This window comes from Pongo abelii, chromosome 4 (genome assembly GCF_028885655.2).
Source record: "Pongo abelii isolate AG06213 chromosome 4, NHGRI_mPonAbe1-v2.0_pri, whole genome shotgun sequence".
In the NCBI taxonomy this organism is placed as follows: Eukaryota; Metazoa; Chordata; class Mammalia; order Primates; family Hominidae; genus Pongo; species Pongo abelii.
In genome coordinates, this window is record NC_071989.2 from 87,352,525 (window position 1) to 87,373,930 (window position 21,406).

The 21,406-nt window shown below is 42.4% G+C and overlaps 1 protein-coding gene across 1 annotated transcript in view; it reads left to right on the top strand.

The window, feature by feature from the left end:
- Nucleotides 1-20,389, top strand: part of CMYA5 (cardiomyopathy associated 5) — a 105,905-nt gene extending 85,516 nt beyond the window's left edge. Inside the window, exons 10-13 of the mRNA XM_002815688.6 lie at nt 10,543-10,676; nt 12,542-12,641; nt 14,999-15,172; nt 19,533-20,389. Of these exons, the coding sequence (XP_002815734.4) occupies nt 10,543-10,676; nt 12,542-12,641; nt 14,999-15,172; nt 19,533-19,779 (655 nt within the window). The 3' untranslated portion in view covers nt 19,780-20,389. The remainder of the gene's footprint in view (nt 1-10,542; nt 10,677-12,541; nt 12,642-14,998; nt 15,173-19,532) is intronic.
- Nucleotides 20,390-21,406: the final 1,017 nt, after the last annotated feature.

Consider the following 21,406-nt stretch of genomic DNA (forward strand, 5'->3'; position numbering starts at 1 on the left):
ATTGCACATGCGAAGCCTTGTTGATAGTTTAATGCTGTGTTGGAGATGGAGTTGCTTTCCATTTAGGTACTAAGAGGCCCCTCAGTGCCAGGAGGTGCAACGATATGTTCAGTCCATAGCCCAGGTTTGACTCCAACCTCTGGATCCCTGCTGAGTCTGACAATGGATAATTTTTTGAGGCAGGAAAAAATTTATTGGCCACAAATTACTACCCTGTTCATTTGCTAAGTCTACTGCTGACACACCACATCAGAGCCATCCGCCATCAATACAGGCCTCAATATCTTATTCCCTAGGTTGGCATCAACAGACTGAAATAATTCATCTTTAATCTCAGAGTCCCAGGACTGCAAAACTCATTTTTATATCTCTTTGGTTCTTCAGTGTAAGAGTTCAAGACAGAAGGAAAATTCTGCTCTTTGGGAGTGGCCATGTGTTGTGGTTCTTTTGACCATCTGGTTTTCACAACCAACTTCAAAACATTCTTTACACAGTCCGATGCTTCAAAATTCTGTAAAACATTTAACTATTTAACTACGGTCTGTGTAGTTCAATCTCTAAGATGTCAGCTGTGGAGAACAAGTCTTACAGTAGAATTGATATATAAAGAAGCTCAAAACTTGATCATCTCTAGTCAATAAATGCAAACAATTCCTCCTTTTTGTCTATTATATTAGAACCCCATTCTTCACTTTGATTCTCTGTACAGCAATGGATAAAGTTACTTTGTCTCTGAGAAAGAACAGCAAGCCAAGATTTGTTTTATTTCACTCCTTTGTTGGTTCCATGAAGGGATCATTGTGTGAAGTTGTCATCTCAGTGCCTATGACAGTGCCTGGCATATTGTAGCTACTCAATAAATATGTGTTACTGGCATGAGTAAATATCAATTAGCATCAAACACATAACACTGACTAGTAAGAAAAGTTAGTCTAGCTTTGAGGATAATCTCTTATTTAAAATGGGGACAAAAATAAATTGTGCCAGCAAAGTAAAGAAGAATGGATGGATTAATTGTAGTGCTTGGATATTTAACCAGGAGATAGGACTAGTCTAATCTGTGGACTGGAAACCTTCCCATGGGTAACTCATAGGGAAGGACTTTACAAGCTTATTTGTCCATTGGTTATATAACCCTTACATAGGTTCTGAATTTCATGCAAAAACTCTATAGTACTAAACTAGATCCAAAAGGTCCCTGAGGGAAATTAGGGGGATCAAAGATTACTTCCATTTGTTGTGGCTTAGTTTAACTGAGCCTGGACCGTAAATGGGGTATGAACGGGCAGCTTATCTGTGTAGATACTCAATAAATGTCTGTTTCACGAATGAGTGAATGAATGAATGAATGAATGAATGAAGTGGGTTAACCAATCTCTTTTTGTCCTTGCCCACTTCAAGCCATCTAACTGGCTGGATCTCCAGCGAACAAGACAGGGAGCAAGAGCTAAATGAGTTCACATTTCTTTTCCACCCCCAATCCCCCGATAAAACAAGCAGGCTTCAAAGCTCTGGTATGGTGTAGGAAGACAAGTTGAAAGGAAATGAAAAACAAAAAGGCAAAAAAAGATGAGTAATATTAAATCACACGCACACATGAAGAGAGGGCATTGGTTGTCCTCTAGACTGGAGAATCTAATTTTGGTTGCCAGAACAGAAACACATCCATCTTCAGACCTGCAGTCCTTCCCCAGGTACAATGGCCTCTGGTGATTCCAATTTAAGACTAAAGGTGCTAGTTGAACTTTTATGGTGGGTGTTTGAATGGAGTGAGCCTACTGTGCCCCCAAGTTACATGACGCAGTGTCTGAAATAGCTGAGCAACTGCCTCCATTCCATAATCCTCACAGAAAACATTTGCATATTTTTGCATGTGGGCACCGAGGCTCGGTCCCAGCAGTCGGCCCCTGTTGGGTTTGGGGTAGGCGGGAGTGACAATCCCCGGCTTGTGCGCGGGGGCTGAGGGAGCTCCTACTCACCTTCTTCCTGTTTTTCTTTGAATGCTCTCCTCAGGTTGGGTGGGCTCAAAACACTTTCAAAAATTTTCCACCGTTCTGCTGTTTCCTCAGCTGTTCTGTCTCTCCTGTGTGGAGAGAAGTCAGAAGAAGTGTGGGTGGAGGAGGGAAAACTGAGAGAAATATAGTACAGGGATTAGCTGTGTGGGCTGCAGCGAGAGAAGCCGTGTATTGAATGACAAATCTGTGCGAGTCAATACGCCAGAAAGTAGCTGGGAGTGAGTCTCCTGCTCCCTGGCCCTGGCTGAGGCTATGGGCTGGGGAGACCCTCCCGGGGCCATCCTCCGGGGCAAGCATTTCCAGGGAGTTGGGCTCAGGGTGCTGGGCCTGTGAGCTCATATTCCTCCTTCTTCCAGCTTTTGGGGCCCCACCTGGTGGAGCAGGAACAGAATTGCCTGTCACAGGTGGGTGGTTTCAGCTGGGGACACCCACTGCTCTGTCTGTGGAATAAGGACAAATAAGGGTAAGTTTCCTAATGAACTTAGTGCACAGTGAGGAATCCCAGCATTTTTCTTTTCTTTAAATCTTTCTTCCTAAGCCTTCAGATGGATAGGTGATGACTGACCAGTGGTCAACAGCCAGAGATTGGAGCTTCCTTGCACCCTGTGGCTAAAGGAGGCAGTCATTCCTGCTCCTTGCTTCTTCACAGGGTGACAGGAGGGTCACTGACATGATTGGGCCAAAATTCTCATTGAGTAATTAAAAGCTAGTCACCAATCTGTATGTGAAATTGTTTTCCTGACCCAGTTGTCATATCCCTCTGTAGGGAGCCTTTGGGAGAGGGAGTTATGTGAAGATGATTCCCCATCGCGCCCCCCAGTGTCTTGGTGTTTGGCTTTTCCTAAATGAAATCTTTCTTCCCAAATGACCCTTATTTGACTTTGATCATGTACAACACCTCCTAGTTGTACAGTAAAACCTCAGTCAATGGAAACCCAATCAGTTCCTTCACTTCTAACTTAGGCCTGTCAATTTCCAAAAGTATTCAGGTTGTCCACAATGAAAGACCCAAACAGTAGAACCAGTAAAACAATCCTGTGAGAACAAGAGCCAAATAATGCAGGACTGAGGAGACCGAAAGTGAAGAACTGAACCTCAATGGAACACAAAATTTAAATCTGAACTTACTGGCAGCTAAGGAGAAAACAGGAGAGAGGGGGAGACAGCAAGAGGAAAAAAAGAGATTACATAACTCATCTCTTTTTTTAAAAGGAAGCACATTTCACTAAGAGAGACAATTATATTTCTTGACATTCAGCTCTAAGATGAATTTTTCATGTAGATCTTTATATAAGGGCTATTGAACAAGATAATAGTGATTGTCTTTAAGAGCAGTTTTACAAAAGCTGCAAAAACATTCTCTATATAACCATTATTTTAAACAGGATCTGAAAGCATAATGTGAAGTCACCATTCTGGGCAGGCAGTTTTATGAGGATCTCAAGGAATTGTTTGCCTGTGTGACTGTGGAGGGGTAAAGAAGGGCCTAGAGAATCCAGAGGAATGAATGTTACTAAGCTCCTAGGATTCTCTGCCTGGAATATAAATGATACCATTCAGCCTTTGGAGGGTAACTATAGAGAAAACAAAAATCTAGAATCTTTCTGCTGGGACCTTTGGCTTATGCTGATTTTGCAAGAATGTCTAATTATAGGAAAGCCTAAGCCCCATGGTTGTCAGGATTCAGCTCCCATATTACTTTTCTACAGTGTTGTGAACTAAGAGTGATGTTAGTTCACACCTGTAATCTCAGCGCTTGGGGAGTCTGAGGTGGGAGGATCGCTTGAGGCCAAGGAGTTCAAGACCAGCCTGGCCATTCAGCCCCCATGTTATTTTCCACACTTTTATGAACTAAGAGTGAGACGCTTACCATCGAGTCTCATAATATGATCATTTATCAAAAGAAAAATCGTTCTGTTCAAAAATTTTTATTTACCAACTTTTTTAAAAAGGAAAATCTTCTCAATCCTGATTTAACCAAGTGTTTCACCTTAAACAAAAAGATCCATATTGACAGTTAGTTAAGATTTTGTAAGTAGCTTCACACAGCCATGGCTATTCAGTTAGTTTTTTATATTTAATGTTGCTCATGTTCTCAAGCAGTTTTTTTTTTCCTTCCCACACCTTCTTACCCCGCATTATCTTATGATTATTTTTCCCAACCTAAATGATCATAAAAATCAACCGGGATGCTTACTAAACACTTAGATTCGAAGGCCCCTCTTAAGATTCCGATTTAGAAGATCTAATATGCCCAGGCAGGCTTGGGGAACACTGCCTTACCAGCTGGTCCTTCAGGGCCCAACCGGGTACTCTGTTCACAGTTCACACTATGTGGTGTCGACTGACTGCCTGAATGTTGGTGCTGCCAATGTGAATGTCAGTAAAAGCCAACTGTGTTTTTAAAAAAACAATACCTACTTAGCCATCTATGGTACACTGCAGTGACGACAGTAACTGTAGGCTGCTCCTAGGAGTCACAGCACTGGATTCCTCCATATTGTTTGTACATAGGCCGCCCCCCTCCCCTGGGGAGAAAGCATGCTTAGATCCAGGGGTTGGACATGGTGGTGCAGAGAACAACTACACCCTGTAATTGCCAACCCCTCAAGTTACCTTAAGCACATACATACTCCTTTCCTTTTTGTCCATCCCATACAAATTGCTGAATTATCAAATTCCTGGAGAAGCTACTTTACAGTGTTCAAATTAACGTCCCCTTTGAGATTGTGCAAACACATTCAACCAACTCCTGAACTTCTGAGCTGGTAATATAGCTCTTAAAAGTAAGATATTTAATTAAATTTGGATAGAGAATATGTATTTATGGTACAAATTAAAAAGATACAAAAGAGAATACAGTGGAAATTAAGTCTCCTTTCTACCTATCATTTACCTACCCAATTCTCCTCCCCAGAAGCAATTACTGTTACCTGATTCATATTGTTCCTTCCAGATAGTCTATGCACATACAAACATCTATAGTTTTTAACAAATGGTAGCGTACTATATGTTTCACCACTTTGCTTTTCTTGCTTACAAATATTCCTTGGTGAGCATCCCATATCAATACATATGAAACTACTTCAATTAAAAAAAACAATTTTAGGCCAGGTGTGATGGCTCATGTCTGTAATCCCAGCACTTTGGGAGGCCGAGGTGAGTGGATCGCCTGAGGTCAGGAGTTCGAGACCAGCCTGGCCAACGTGGTGAAACCCCATCTCTACTAAAAAAAAATACAAAAATTAGCTGGGCCTGGTGGCAGGCAGCTGTAATCCCAGCTACTTGGGAGGCTGAGGCAGGAGAATTGCTTGAACTCAGGAGGCGGAGGTTTCAGTGAGCCAAGATTGTGCCATTGCACTCCAGCCTGGGAGACAAGAGTGACACTGCATCTTAAAAAATAAATAAATAAAAATAAAAATAAAATTTTGAAGTTTTATTGTATTGTTTTAAGAATATAATTTAGGCCGGGCACAGTGGCTCACGCCTGTAATTCCAGCACTTTGGGAGGCCGAGGCAGGTGGATCACGAGGTCAGGAGTTCAAGACCAGCATGGCCAAGATGGTGAAACCCCATCTCTACTAAAAATACAAAAATTAGCTGGGTGCAGTGGCAGTTGCCTGTAATCCCAGCTACTCAGGAGGCTGAGGCAGGAGAATCGCTTGAACCCGGGTGGGGCAGAGGTTGCAATGATCCGAGATCATGCCACTGGACTCCAGCCTGGGTGACAGAGTAAGACTCCATCTAAAAACAAAAAAAAAGAATATAATTTAACTTATTTACCAACTGAGAGGCATTGAAGTTGTTTCTATTCTCTTGCCATCACAAACAATGCTGCAGTAATAAACCTTGTGCATATATCATTTCACACGTGCAAATATATTTGTTAATTAAATTATTAGAAGTGGAATAACTGGTTAAAAAGTGTGTACATTGTGAATTTTGATAGATATTACTGAACTGTCTCTATAGAGGTTGTAGTTGTTTGACTCTGACTAGTGGTGTATAAGAGTGCTTAGTTCTTCATACCCTTGCCTAAACAGGGGTTGATAAAACTTTTGATCTTCTGACAATTTGTAGAAAATGAAATCTTATTTTAGTTTAACTGTGCATTTCTTTTATTAGGTTGAACATCTTTTCATATGGTTCAGAGCCACGTACAGTACTTCCTTTTCTATAAACTGTTCACTTCCTAGCAATTTTTTTTCTCTTGGATTGTGGTATTTTTTCTTTTTGATTTGTAGAAGCTCTGTTTTTTTAAGGAAGTTAGCTTTCCTATTAAGATATAAGTTTCAAATCTTTAAAATTTTTTTACTGTGCATATTTTTTATAATAATTGAGTTGAATTTATCAATCTCTTTTGAAAATAGCTTTTAACTTGGGTAGCATATTTTAAAATGCCCCCCTGCCCCCGCCACCCTCTCTCTTTCTCTGTGTGTGTGTGTGTGTGTGTGTGTGTGTGTGTGTGTGTGTGTGTGTATGTTTATTCACTCATGTTTTTTGTAGTAGCCAATACAATAATTTCATTTTTAAAACCAGGTATTTTATCATCTGGAATTTATCTCAGTCGATTGTGTGAAGTAGGAAATCCTACTTTTTTTTTTTTTAGTATGGCTATCTAGCTGTCCCATCAGGAAAACCCATCATTTTCCCTTCTGATCTGAAATACTTCCATTATTATACACTCAAGAGACTATATGTTTGGGTCTATTCCTGGCCTTTATAATCTGTCTAGTGATCCATCTATTTATGCCCCAGGACCATACTGGTTTTATTATTGTAGCTTTATAATTTAGAATTCGTGGTAGATTAGGTTGCCGCTTCCTGACTTTTTTCCTATTTGCTAGTTTGTATTTGATATGATCTTTAGAATCAGGATGCGTAGCTTCCTCCATCAGCCTGCTCCTGACAATTTGTTATTTTTAGAGATCATGTAAAATTTATAGATTAACTTAGGGAGAATTGAAATTTTTATGATGTTGCATTTTCCTATCCAAGAACTGATGTGCCTTTCCCTTCACTCAAGTCTTTTTTTGTGTTTCCCTCAGTAGCATCTTAAAAAATATTCTTTATATAGATCTTATATATTCGTATATTTTTATGTCTGTCACTATTCTAAATAAGATTTTTCATTTTATCTCCTATCTAGTTATTTGTATATAAAGGCTTTTGATTTCTTGTATCAGTTTTATATCTAGCCATCTTACTGAATTCTCTTATTATGTAAGAGTTTTTCAGCTGATTTTCTTGGGTTCTCTAGATAAATGGTCCCATCATCTGCAAATGGTAGTAATTTTACCTCCTACCTCCCAGTGTTTTTAACCTCATGTTTCTCTCTGACTTAATGGGAATGTTTTTAATATCCCCCTTAACCATTATGTCCCCAATTATTTTTTACTTCATAAAAATCCTTTTCAGTTCCTACCAAAAATGATTCTCACCCCATTGTCCATCTTAATCGTGGCAAACTTTCCAGTTGCTCCTTGCCAAAACTCAAGAATAAAAGGGCCCAAGCTAGAGATGCTGCCCTCTCAGGCATCAGCTGCTGGGGGCTTCCACTCATTGCCTCTGAAACAAAAGAGAAAGAGACCGTCTCTCATTCGCAGGGCAGCCCAAGGCCTTCTGAGGAGACAGTGAGTCTCCTCTAAGTCATTTCTCTCTGCTTTGTAGCAGTGGAGCTACCAAGGGTGAAATGAGCAGGTTGAGAGGCCTCTGAAGCCTGCTGGGCACAATGCTCTGTGATAAGTTTCAGCTCCACTCGAGCTTATCATCCACCAGCAATCGACTTCATGGCTGCTGCTCAGAGGCTCTAGGTGCTGCGCTGCTCACTGCCCTCACGTCTCTGGGACCTCCACACATAAAGCCATCTCTTTCCATTGCACTATGGCACTTGTAGGGAGGATCCCATGCTTAGGGCCCAAAATGAGACCATTTGAGTCAAATTTCTAATTGTCTTTCAAATTGTATTATTGGCTGTAGACTTCCAATCATAGTCACATCGGTCATGTTATTTACTGGTATAAAATCCCTAAGCACTGACTAAGTATCAACAATCGTGGCTTCATTTGCTGTCTGATCACTCACCTTAGTTTGGGTATTCTGTGAACTTGAATTCTACTGCAAACTATGCAATGCTTGTTATAAGTCATATGGACTTAGTTACAATTATGACAAATTTTTGTTTCTAAAATTAAAAAAATCATAATCTCTGGAAGAGTGCTACTCTTTAGATCTCAAATTCCATGCTTTTTAAAGCAGGGACAGCTGACGTGAAGACTTTGGTGACATCTGAGTGGAGTTAGAATAAGTAGACAAGGAAATGAACCATTTGTTCTAACCTTTTTTGCTTTGTTCTTGGCGCTTGAGCATAAGATGGCAACTTATATACAATAAAACACCACCACATTTCGTATTACTTTTGTTTGCGTGCCTGCTGCTTTTATTTCACAGATTCGATGAGGACATTGTGCACATTTGTCAAATCTGCCTGACCTGTTTCATGCACTGAAAGCAGGACGGATCCCATATTTTGACTTCAGTACCATGTAAACCTTTATTCTTTAAATGAGCAATGAGACAGAGCATGCAGTTGACTATATATGTGGAATTTTCTCCTTGACAGACTTCATCATCTTAAGGGCAAAAACTTACCTAAAAAACAGTATCCTTGCTATTTAACAACTGTGTTGTTATAAAATGAAGCCAGTGTGTTCTCTTTGTCTCTAAAGCTAAAATTTCCCCACCAATCCTTGTCACTTTTCCCCTTCCCACCCCCGCCTCCTCAACAAGCCCTCAGAATAACAGGCAGAGACAGGGCCTGGGCACATGATAAGTGATCAATACATATTTATTTAGGGAGCGAATGAAGTCTGAAATTCAGTTCAGGCTGACTATGCTTAGTGAGACAATAATTTTGTTACTAATTATAATTAATGTTCATTTAAAACATTTCTTCAGTCATCAATTCCAATAAGATAAGCAATACATCTGCCCCAGAATAATATTCTAGATATTAATTAGAAATTACATTCTCAATCATAGGACATGGTTTTTCATTAATTAACTGAAGCCTAATTAGTTGTCAGTGGACGTGGGGCTCAATGTCATTGATCCAGTCTGAGTGTATCTAAGGACAGTCCTCTCCTGAGGGCCTGGTCAGGTGATCAGTTCTAAACTAACAACCAATATGATTCAAGGAGTTTGCACTGACCTTTTCCAGACATGGGCACTAAACAGCAGTTACACAAGCAGGTCCAGGGTGCTTGCTCCCCTTGCCCCTGGCCTTCTGAGGGAACACAACATGAGTTTTGTCCTTTTAGACATGGGGTCGGGATGGGGTGGTTATTCTGTACAAATGTTTTGCTTTTAAGAAGTTTGAAATTTGTTTGTTTTCTGGGCCAAGAACACTTTTTCCTTTTTCTGGTTCTCCATGTTATTCTCTAAGACAGGTATTAGGAAGTGAAATAAATCAGCAAAAGTAGAAATAACCTGGAAAAAAATTCATCTGTGGATGAACAGTGACCACTCTTTGATTCTGATGCTTTTGTGGTATATTCATTAGTAACAAAAAAAACAAAGACAAACAAAAAACCCTACCCTTCTGAGAATGAACATGAAGGCTGTTGTACTATTATATTCATTGACAATTATATCTCCTGGGAGCAGGACTTTGGCTCTCCAGCACCCAGGTTAGGAACTTTCATTAGCAAGGAATCTAACTTGTAACTCTAAGGACTCTCCAAATGGAAGTTTAAAGAAAGAGCCCTGCTTGCTTTTTTTTTTTTTTTCTTAATTCACGCTCTAGGCTATGATATCAAACAGATTAAAGAGAATAGGAAAGAAGCACAAAACTATTCTAGCTTGTTGGCAGATTCAGAGAGCTCCATCTTCAAATCCAGCAAGTCCATTTGTATTAAGTGGTAGGGCTGTTACAGTGTATTTGCCAAGCCCACTGCCAATTAGACACTACTATCAGCATTTTTCTTTTAATTTAAATAGGCTATTTAGGAACAGCAACTTTGAGGATTTTTTTTTTTTTTTTGCAATTAGAATTCTCTTTTCTTGCCAAGATCGAGTTTGCTTTAAAAGATTTCATCTTCTTTAAAGATCTTTGATTTCTATTAACTCTGGTGGCTTTAGCGTGATGATCATGTACAAAATAATCGTAGATTGGTTTAATATCATCTTAATCCAAAAGTGCCCTCTGGCCAAAAATTGATAAAGAAAATGATATATTCTTGGAGATTCACTAACCACAAGAGTAGTCTGTTTTCTGAATTTTTTTAAGTGTCTGGTTCTGTTGCAAAGAGCATTCTGGAAGGCACATAATAGAAATTATTTGATAAAGTAATCTTAGTGGACAATGGCCATTTTGTAGGACCTGGCTTGCTAATCCAGTGGCCACAAAAGGGGAAGAAAATAAGTTATTTGTTGCTAATAAAAGATGTTCATTCACTACCAAATTGAAATAGGAATCATTTAGCACATGGCATTATATTTAAAATTATTATTTTCCTCTTGTATTTAGATCTTTCTCTGGAATCAAAGGGCTCCAGCTGAAAGTTAACCTCCAACCCAATGATAACTACTTTTTCTATGTGAGGGCCATCAATGCATTTGGGACAAGTGAACAGAGTGAAGCTGCTCTCATCTCCACCAGAGGTACTTTCTCCTTTGCACACAGTGAGCTATTTCCAAGCTATTTCTTCCCTTCCACCCCTCAGAGAAGATGTCCTAGAGGGCAACTTTATAAACTCCCAACCTACTGTCGGTAGGTTTTTGTCATGAGGACCCAAGGTTGGTCAAAGGTCAAGATATTTCTTTTGTTTTTCTGCTTTACAGGTTCTCAACCTTGGCTACCTATTAGCAATCAGCCAGGGTGCTTAAAAAATACTGTTTCCCTACCTCCACTCCTGAAGATCCTGATTGAATTGATCTGGAGATGGGCTCAAACACTTATGTTTTTAGAAATCTCTATAGATGATTTTTTTTTTTTTTTGAGACAGAGTCTCACTCTGTCGCCTAGGCTAGAGTGAAGTGGCATGATCTTGGCTCACTGCAACCTCTGCCTCCTGGGTTCAAGTGATTCTCATGCCTCAGCCTCTCGAGTAGCTGGAATTACAGGCACGTCCACCATGCCTGGCTAATTTTTAGATTGTTTTAGTGGAGATGGGTTTTTGCCATGTTGGCCAGGCTGGTCTCAAACTCCTGACCTCAGGTGATCCGCCTGCCTCAGCCTCCCAAAGTGTTGGGATTACAGGTGTGAGCCACCACGCCTGGCCTCTCCAGATGATTTTTATCGGACTCACAATGTGTTATAATTTGTGGATATGGTGTGTGTATGTGTGGTAGGTTGGGGATATTCTTTGAACTGTGTGAGCAAGTTACCAGCCTTATTCTGTTTATTCTTGATGCCTGGCACATAGTTTGTGATAGTTAATGTTTGTTGAACGAATGACCAAAAGAGTAATTCAAGGAAGTGATAAAACTATTCAATGACATTTTTGGGAAAATACCTAGATGATGCCAACAAAAAATGTTTGTCTTTGCAATTTTTGTGAAAGGAAGTGAGGAATGGAAAGAGGACCATTTTATTATCTTATCCTAGACCCAGAGCTGGCACAAGGTTGAGTGGGCGCAACAAGCGATCGGCTTACCCAGCAACATCTTGTGCTTTTGCCTCGTTTGTGAGATAGTCAGGGCCAGCCTGATGTTTATGAAGAGAAGATGCGAGGGCTGTCTTCCCAGCAGTGTTCTCCCTGCAGTCCCAATATGGTGCCTGTCCTTCCATTGTTAGAGTCTCTCCTTTAGGTTATACCAGTGCATCCCCCATTTTTTTTCTCAAGACGGAGTCTTGCTCTGTCGCCCAGGCTGGAGTGCAATGGCGTGATCTCGGCTCACTGCAATCTCTGCCTCTTGGGTTCAAGCTATTCTCCTGCCTCAGCCTCCTGAGTAGCTGGGATTACAGGTGCGCACCACCATGCCTGGCTAATTTTTTGTATTTTTAGTGGAGACGGGGTTTCACCATGTTGGCCAGGCTGGTCTTGAACTCCTGACCTTGTGATCTGCCCACCTTGGCCTCCCAAAGTGCTGGGATTACAGGCGTGAGCCACCTCACCTGGCCTGTATCCCCAAATTTTAATATGCACACATATTTCCTGAGGATCTTGTTAAAATACAGATTCGAAGTCAAGAGGGCTGCGGTGGGGTCTGAGAGTCTGAATTTGTAACTAGTTTCCAGGTGATGTAGATGCTACTGGTGCAAGGAGCACACTGCACAGCAGGTGAGCACTAATAGAGGGTACACCATGAGGACGTGCCTATGGCACCACGTAGAGGTAACCAGCCACCAGCATCCACGAAGGCCTTATCATGAGTGAAATTTTCAGCTGTGGATCTGAAGACACTGCATGGGGGATTTTGACATCAGGGGAAAGAGAGTCTAGGGTCTGAAATGTGGGGCTTAGCCTAGGGACAGCACTGGTCCTCGTGGCAATGTTTTAATCCTATTTTCTCACCTGCAATAGGAACCAGATTTCTCTTGTTGAGAGAAACAGCTCATCCTGCTCTACACATTTCCTCAAGTGGGACAGTGATCAGCTTTGCTGAGAGGAGACGGCTGACGGAGTAAGTAGAAGAAGAAAGCACAAGTGGGCTGATGGCCCAGCAGTAGGGTCTTAGGGTGTGTCGCCTCAGGGTGGCCTCCCTTGAGCATATTCATGGTGCAGTGAACATGTTGGGATGTGGTCTCAAATATCAATGTGTGCACATCCACACTGTTTGGCTGTGGTTCCCTACCGAGCAATAGTTCATCACTTGGAGCAAGTGTCAATATTTTTATTGGAAATATAAGCACAGATGGTTTGGTTAAAACATTGGCTATTTTAAGGTATGATCTCTGGTTCAGTGGGGGAGAAAAAGGGTCCAGTAATTCATTTATTATTTTTCTATAGCAAATCAGATATTTTATCAACCCTCTTGAAAAGGCATAGAAGAGGCTGGGCACAGTGGCTCACTCCTGTAATCCCAGCACTTTGGGAGGCCAAGGCAGGCAGATCATTTGAGTTCGGGAGTTTGAGACCAGCCTGGCCAACATGGTGAAACTCCATCTCTACTAAAAATACAAAAATTAGCCAGGTGTGGTGGTGCATGCCTGTAATCTCAGCTACTCGGGAGGCTGAGGCAGGAGAATCACTTGAACCTCGGAGGTGGAGGTTGCAGTGAGCTGAGACTGTGCCATTGCACTCCAGCCTGGGAGCGAGACTCTGTCTCAAAAAAAAAAAAAAGACATAGAAGAGAAGGACATTTTATTGAGTTCCTAGTTTCTGGCCACAGAATCTTGCTTCCATAGTAGCTCCCGCAAAAGGAAGCATCAAAGAAAAGAAGAGGGAAAGGCGGAGGACAGGGTGGAGGAAACTGCCCTGCGATTTGCCTGCAAGCTCTGGGGGTTATTTTGCAGATCAAAATGGCAAAATGGGAGAAGGTATGTGAAACTCTTGAAAACTGTAACACATGTGAAACACAGGCTGCTGATGGTGCTGCTGTGCCCTGGTGTCGGTGGCTGGCAGGTGCTCCCAAGAAGGCACTGAGCCAGCCAGCAGTGACTTGCACTGTTTCCCTGTCACATTGCTACTTGCCTGTCTGTGGCCAAGCTCAGGTGTTACCTGCTCCTAGTTCTGGCCAAGGCTTCTCTGGACCCTGGCACCCTTTGATCTTACCTGTGTAAAAGAACAGATAACTTGTGGGGTCATTTGTCAGCCACTTACTCATCATCATCTTCAAGCAGCAGCCCTGTCTTGTGCATCTTTGAATCCCTCAAATCTAGCATGGGGCCTGGAACATTGCAGGTGCTAAAAATATACAAATGAGTGAATTCAGGGAAAAAATAGATTGAAGAAATAGATTGAGCTTTTCTGTCTTTTGGATTCCTCAAAACATCAAAAAGAAAATAAATAGATTGGAGGAGGGTAAGAGTTCACAGATAATAACCGATGATAACTGTAATGTGTTTTATAGAATTTTATATATTATCAACCTGAAAATTAGCTCATAAATATCAGGCAGCTGGGCCTTGCTCCAGAGTGAGGGCTTGTCGGTAGCCACCTCTCTGAAATGAGGTTGAGTAAAGACATGAAAAGTGAAATACATTCCCTTGCATTAATCATTTTCTCATCTGTTAAAGGGGAGAGGGAGAGAGTGCTGACTGAATATTAACACTGCTTAAATTAAAAATGCTTCCTTGCTGTCTCAGCCATTTCCAAGCAAAATTGAGCAATTCTTGCAAACAAGGTCACCCATCAGCAGTTGAAAGTGCTTTTGGTTCATTTCACTGAGGTGCTTATAAAAATAGCTAAGGTGAGACAAAAAGAAACCTTCAACCAACCTCTTAAGGGCACCTACTACAGTTCAAAGAGGCCAGAATCTTGCAGACTGTTGACCGCTAATTATACTCAGTTAATTCCACACTTGGCTCTGGCCAGCACTAGCTGTCATTTAAGAGCTGCACCTCATTTGCTGGCTGTGTCCAGTAAGGTCAGGAGGCATAGAACTCATGGTTAAGGTTTTGGAGATTTCTTTTTTTGCAAGTTTTGGAAAAAAAACTATGCAAATTATGTTTCCTACCTGCTTCCCTTGTATTTATGAAGAGAAGTCGCCTTAAAGGCAGAGACTGCAGCATTTCTTTTTGTCCTACCATTATTCTAGTTATTTCCTGATTCCCAGCTCTTTTAAGAGTTGCAGTGTACAACATGCATGTTGTATGTATGTAACTGGCAATATGTCAAATGCCTGTTGAGAGTTTGGAGAGTTCTGTGGTGATCTGGTTAAGGTTAGGGATACAATGAACAGAGTATCTTTAGTTAAATTCCAACAGTTTCCAAGGGCAGAATCCTGCCTAAACTGTGTGAGTTTGTGAATGTTTATGCTCATGAGATACAGGCCGGCGATTCCTGCACTGAGCATACTCTGATTGACTTCACCCGCAGAATCCCGTCAGTGCTGGGTGAGGAGCTGCCTTCCTGTGGCCAGCATTATTGGGAAACCACAGTCACAGACTGCCCAGCATATCGACTCGGCATCTGCTCCAGCTCGGCTGTGCAGGCAGGTGCCCTGGGACAAGGAGAGACCTCGTGGTACATGCACTGCTCTGACCCACAGAGGTAAGCGAGCCCTTCCCCTCCCCTCTTCATCAAAATATTATGCTTGGGTGTCCAGGCAGGGCTCTCTGAGGGACCTGATAAATAGCACCCACTTCCATGCTCAACTTCTGAGCCAACTAAGAAAGAAAACAAGAGTCAAGTATATGGAGATGAAACTCTGACTCTGATTACTGAGGAAGCTGATTTTAGAGTGTGTGAATCATACCTGAAGAGGGTTTCTTATATTAAACCCTATTATGAGGCAGACTTACCCAACCAGAGCCTGGGCCAGGTCAGCTTCCTTGCTCTGCAGGGCAGAGTTGGTGCCTGGAGAAGCAGAGAAGGATGTGTGTCTCCCTGGTAGCTAGTGAGTAAGAGATAGGGAAGAGGGAGGGGCAGCTGGGCTTTGCATCACAGTTTTTCCTTCTGAACTCACCACAGGGAGGAGAGACACCACAAGGGTAATGCTAAAAGGAGTCCCTCCACAGAGAAGGAATCAACAGGAGTGAGGAAGAAGTGGATCTCCAACACCTCCCTCCACATTGGTCCATATCAGGGGTTGGCAAACTGTAGCCCACAGGCCCCATATAACTCGCTGCCTGTCTGTGTAAATAAATTTGCAGAAACACAGTCATGCTCTTTTGTTTATGTATTGTATTACACTACAGTGGCGGAGGTGACAGATGTCTGCCAAATCCTAGGATATTTACATCTGTCCCTTTACAGAAAAAGTTTGCCAATCTCTGTTCTATATTACCTGTATTGTTTGGTTGGTTGATGTGAAAAAGCCATTAGCCTGTGTTAGCCTCAGAGCGATCAGGCAGGCATATTATGATCTGAATATGCTCGCAGTATGGTTTAATAGAAAGAACACTGGACTAGGAGCCAGGAATCCAATTTTAGGTCTGGCTCCATCCTCAATTAGCCTCCTGTTGGCTGTTTGCCATAAGTGGGTTAACCCTTTGAGCATACCTTAAATCAGCTAGCTCAGCAGGGGACAGTAATGCCTGGCTTGCTACCTTTTGGGGTTGTGAGGGTCACATGAAGTCAGGTACAGGGAAGAGCTTAGGAACGGTAAAGTATCATACAAATGTGAGGCATTATTCAAATGCAATCCTTTAAAAAGAAGCCTTCAATGCTTGCAAGTTCCCAGAAAAGGCCCACAGATTGGGATTTTACATATCTCTGGCTGCACATTTCTCCCTGCATCCTACTTGACAGTTTGATTCTCTGAGATGGTTCATAAGGACACCATCTCCAAGCACTACTTAAAGTCACATTTCATCAAGTCAGAGCAATTATGATCAATTGATATTCAGTGCTGTGCAATGCATAAGGACCCAGCCCCTACCCAGAGTTTGAAATCACTCAAACTACATATTAATTTCATGAAAATGTCTGTACACACTCAAATCTTTAAAAAACCCACACCAAGGGCTAACCTCCAATAACAAATTCCTAGGCTCTAGAAAACAAAATTGTATATTTTGTTGACCAGTTCAACCTACAGCTTTGGCCTTTGGCTCTTTCAGGCTTGGAGTGGGTGCCATAGATTCTGGGAGGAAGAGTGTGTCCCTTTGTGTGGTCTCAGCACTGAGAGGCAGCGTCTCAGGGCCCTCATGTCATCCTTCGAGGGCTTCGCATGGGCCACCCTGGCCTCTGGGACTCTGAGAACGCTCCTGTGGCAGCCCCTCCTGTCTTCTACTTTTTCTGGTTTAATGATTTTAAATCAACCTGTATCACTCTTGATTCTACTCACAGAATCTAGGTTTTCAGATGTCACAATTGGGAAGGAGGCGTGAAGATCATCTCAGGAGAGTCTGCTGGTTTCCTTCCTGTCCGTTCCTAAACTTGCCATGCTAGCTCAAGGCTTCCGCACCTCCTCTGCAGTTTCAGCAGCAGCCACCCAGCCTGCACCCTCACTTCTAGTCTCTACCCACTCGCAACTGGGAAATATTTCTAAAACATCATTTTCATCATGTCCCTGCCTTTTCTGCTCAAAAATCTACAAACATGTACAGTGGTGTCAGAACTTGGGTGGGACCACCTGCAGGACACAGTGAAGAGGGGCAGCCAGGGAGAATGTGGCCAGGCTGGGGCAAGGAGCCCAGAGAGGAGTTACCACCAGAGTCCAAAGGGGTCTGGGCTGAGTGCGGGCCAGAGGTGGGACTCAGGGGAGTAAGGGTCCTCAGTCCACCAGGAGGAGGGGAGGCAGTTCCAGGATCATGCAGGTGTTTAGAGCCAGGCTTCTGGATGATTATTTTTTGAACAGAGACCAGCCAGGCAGAGAGTCAGGCCCCACGCAGGCAGGCTTGGCTTCAGGCCAGAGTTGAGGTTAGTGGAATGTGTGCTCCGCCAGAAATGGAGACAGAAGCAGGGCTGGTCAGGTTCTGTGTCCTGCAGAACTGGTGGAGACAAGGATTCAGGAAATACCTTTCCCCACTTGGCCTCCCGGGTAGGGATTGGCTCAAGGAATAACAAACGCTGGGCCTGCAGGGACCAGGGACCTTCCAAACAGGGGAGGAGAAATGACACATTTAGGCATTCAGAACCCTCCAGACCAGCGTTATGCAATAGGACCTTCTGCAATAATAGAAAAATGGTGCCACACGTGGCTATTAAACACTAGAAGTGTGGCTGGTAGGACTGAAAAACTGAATTTTAAATTTTGTTTAATTTTAATGGAAGTGGCCACACTTGTCTAGTGGCTACTGTATTAGACAGGGCAAGTCTAGAGCCTGGCCCCTGACTTACTTATCCACGTAACATCCTAAAAGTCACCCCCGTGTCCTGTCCAAACCCAACAGGCCAATGGTGATGTTCTCTGCCACATATGGACTTCTTCAGCCACCTTACCATCACTGCTGCTGCCCTTACTGTGTGGATTTTTCTCCTTCTTTTTCACCTATTCAAGTCCTGCCTGTCCTTTCTGGCTGAGTGTGAGCCCTGTGCTCCCAAAGCCTTCTGTAAGAGCCCAGCTCACACTGCCAGTCCCCATCATTGCTACCTGAAACTTTTAGTCTGTCCTGCAGGTTCCAGAACGTCATAGTATTCTGGCATCTCTCTCATTAGCAAGGCATTGAAAAGGTCCTTTATCAACTCAAAAGTCTCACTTATCTCCCCACCACCGTGAACCTCTGCCCTTCCACGTGAGCTTCTTTCTGCAATGAAGTTGCCAACTTGCCATCCCCTAAATACTTGCACTTGAGCTTCTGGGCCTTAAGACAGATGTTGCAAGTCTTGAAGATACTCAGCCCTCCCTGCCAGACCCGTCGCTTACCCAGATTCTTAGGTCCAAACTGCCCTGGTGTTGCTGTGCTCCCACCCCTCCAGCCTACACATCCATAGACCTTTCCCTCATCTCTCTTCTTCCATCTCTCATTCCATTCCTTCCCCTACCTTCAGGGCCCCATTCTCAGTTTCTAAGACTACTAGGAGAAAACCCCAAACTTGTGTTACTTTTTTACATAGAGCAATTTAGCTTTGCTGGTCAGCAGTTTTCTCCTTTCCAGCCTGGCCTTGAACCTTTCCCTTCACAACCAAAACAGCTTCATTAAATGTGTCTAGTAAACACTTGAAGATCTACACCCTGAGAGGCATTCCCAGCTGTGGTCCGAGTTTCAAATGTGGGCAGTTTTTCCTTCCTGCCCCATACAGTATGGGATCCCAGAGGGCAAGGACAGCACTTCCTGTCCTTCACACGCCCCAGAGCGCCTAGTAAAGTGCTGGATACATGGATATGCGCCAGGAGTAGTCGTTGAGTTGAATTTGTCTGAATTAAAGAGAGGAATCAAAGGCAACCCCGCTGGTGGCAAGGCTGCAGAAAACCTTGAGAAAATAAAAAGGAGAGTTGGTTTGGGGAAGGGGGAGTGGAAACAAAGGATGAAGTTGGCAAAAATAATGAAATATTCCTTAAACTTCATAAAGGCCTTTATGTAAGTTACCTATAAAATTTTAAAACTGTAAAATTAATACATTGTATGGAAGGCAAGCTTGCGGTACTTTTAAAAATACATGGCAGCCTCAAAGGAGTTTTATTCAAAAGAATGACATGCCATGAATGCGGTAGTTAAAACATGTGGGCAGCTGGGAGAGAATTAGAATGTGGAGAAAAATCACAAGGGAGGCATATGTTGGCTATTCTGGGACTGCCTCCTAATGTAGAAGGAGCAAAATTATTAAACATGCTCATCTGTTGGGATAAGCTCTGCATTTTAGCATCTAGAAGAAATCTAGTGAAAGTATTTGGGACAGCATTATTGCAACTCCTTATTGTGAAGTGGAGTTAATAACTGAAGAATTGGTTATTCCCAAGTGATTTTCCTTATCAAATTCTTTGAGATTTCCAGAGTTTTACGTTTCCCATTCTCTTTCATTTCAGATACACATTTTTCTACAGTGGTATCGTGAGTGATGTTCACGTGACTGAGCGTCCAGCCAGAGTGGGCATCCTGCTGGACTACAACAACCAGAGACTTATCTTCATCAACGCGGAGAGCGGGCAGTTGCTCTTCATCGTCAGGCACAGGTTTAATGAGGGTGTCCACCCTGCCTTTGCCCTGGAGAAACCTGGAAAATGCACTTTGCACCTGGGGATAGAGCCCCCGGATTCTGTAAGGCACAAGTGATCCTTGGCTTTCAGAATTTGCAAGAGCAGCGATTTAAATTTTGCGGGGGGGGTCTGCTGTTCATTCCTTTGGGTGCTATACATTATTCAAAAAGTCTCCCACACATTTGCACTAATGATGGCTGCATGCGTAGCAATCAGCACGTGAGCAAAATCAACAAGAAAACCTTGACTTGACAGAGCAGTGTGTGAGTAAACAGAATGAAAAAAACAACCTCCACTCTTCAGTTTATATAAGTTTGAGTTCTTTCCTAAATTAAAAGATCTACACTTGAGTTGGGAACCAGAAGAGAGAAATGGACTTCCATCTGTTTTACTGGTAAAGGAAATCCTCTGATGGACAGGTCAGAGTGAAGGAAGGTTGTGCTGGTAAGACATCTCCTCTGACGAAGAGCCATGGACGCTTTCCACAAAATGTCACCTCACTGCACTAAAGGATGATGAATCCTAATCATTAAAGAAAGCGTTTCAGCTGATTTAAATGTATAATTAACTCTTTTGTAATAATGTATACTGTAGAACATGAGTCTCTCCTCCCTAAAATTTTAAATGTAGAAAAGTGCTATATAGTAGAAATATCCATTTCGTTAAATAAATGGTTAGAGTCTATAAAACCAGTCGTGTTATGTGAACTTACTCCATGTAACTTACTGGTCTGGCATCTCTGGAGCAGGACAAACTGCAGAGTAAAACTCATTACACTTCAGTGTGGTGCACTACTATTGATTTTCCTGTGAGAATTTTACACACACACACACACACACTTTAAAATCTAATCACTCTCAGACCATAGTTATAGTCAATTAACAGAAGCTGGGAATCTATTTTTACTAAAATTAAGTGGTCATTTTAAGATATTATATTGAATCCCTCAAAATCTTTCTAAAATATGTGTGCAAAGTGGATAAATCTAGAATGTATGTCAAGATGATTGTGCTTGTCTTCTATAATGTAAATGTGTTGATCATACTTGTAGTTTTTAAAAAATACTTCAAAACTTGAATTCAGATGTTTTATTTTATTTTCTTTTTTCTTGTTTTTTTTTTTTTTTTTTTTTTTGAGATGGAGGCTCACTCTGTCACCCAGGCTGGAGTACAGTGGCATGATTTCGCCTCACTACAACCTCCGCCTCCCAGGTTCAAGCGATTCTCGTGCCTCAGCCTCCTGAGTAGCTGGGACTACAGGCATGTGCCACTACAACTGGCTAATTTTTATATTTTCTTTTTCAGTAGAGATGGGGTTTTGCCATGTTGGCCAGGATGGTCTTGAACTCCTAACCTCAGTTGATCTGCCCGTCTCGGCCTCCCAAAGTACTGGGATTACAGGCATGAGCCACCGTGCCCCGCCCAGATGTTTTCTTGAATTGAGAAATAATATCCTCCTTTCTGAATATATTCTAAAATCTCTTGTTTAATAGCTAGAAAATCTGAACTGGATCTGTAACTGCCTTACTAGAGCCCTTGGAGGCCATTACCGCCCTGACTGCAGTTCCAGCAGTTGCTGGCAAGATGCAGTCTTGGTGAAACTGGAGAAGTAGCTTGCTGCTTTGTGGAGAATGTTAGCTTCACTTTTTCAATCCTTGAAAATGTTAACCTCAGGTTCTGACTGCTCAGCCAGCCATGCTCATT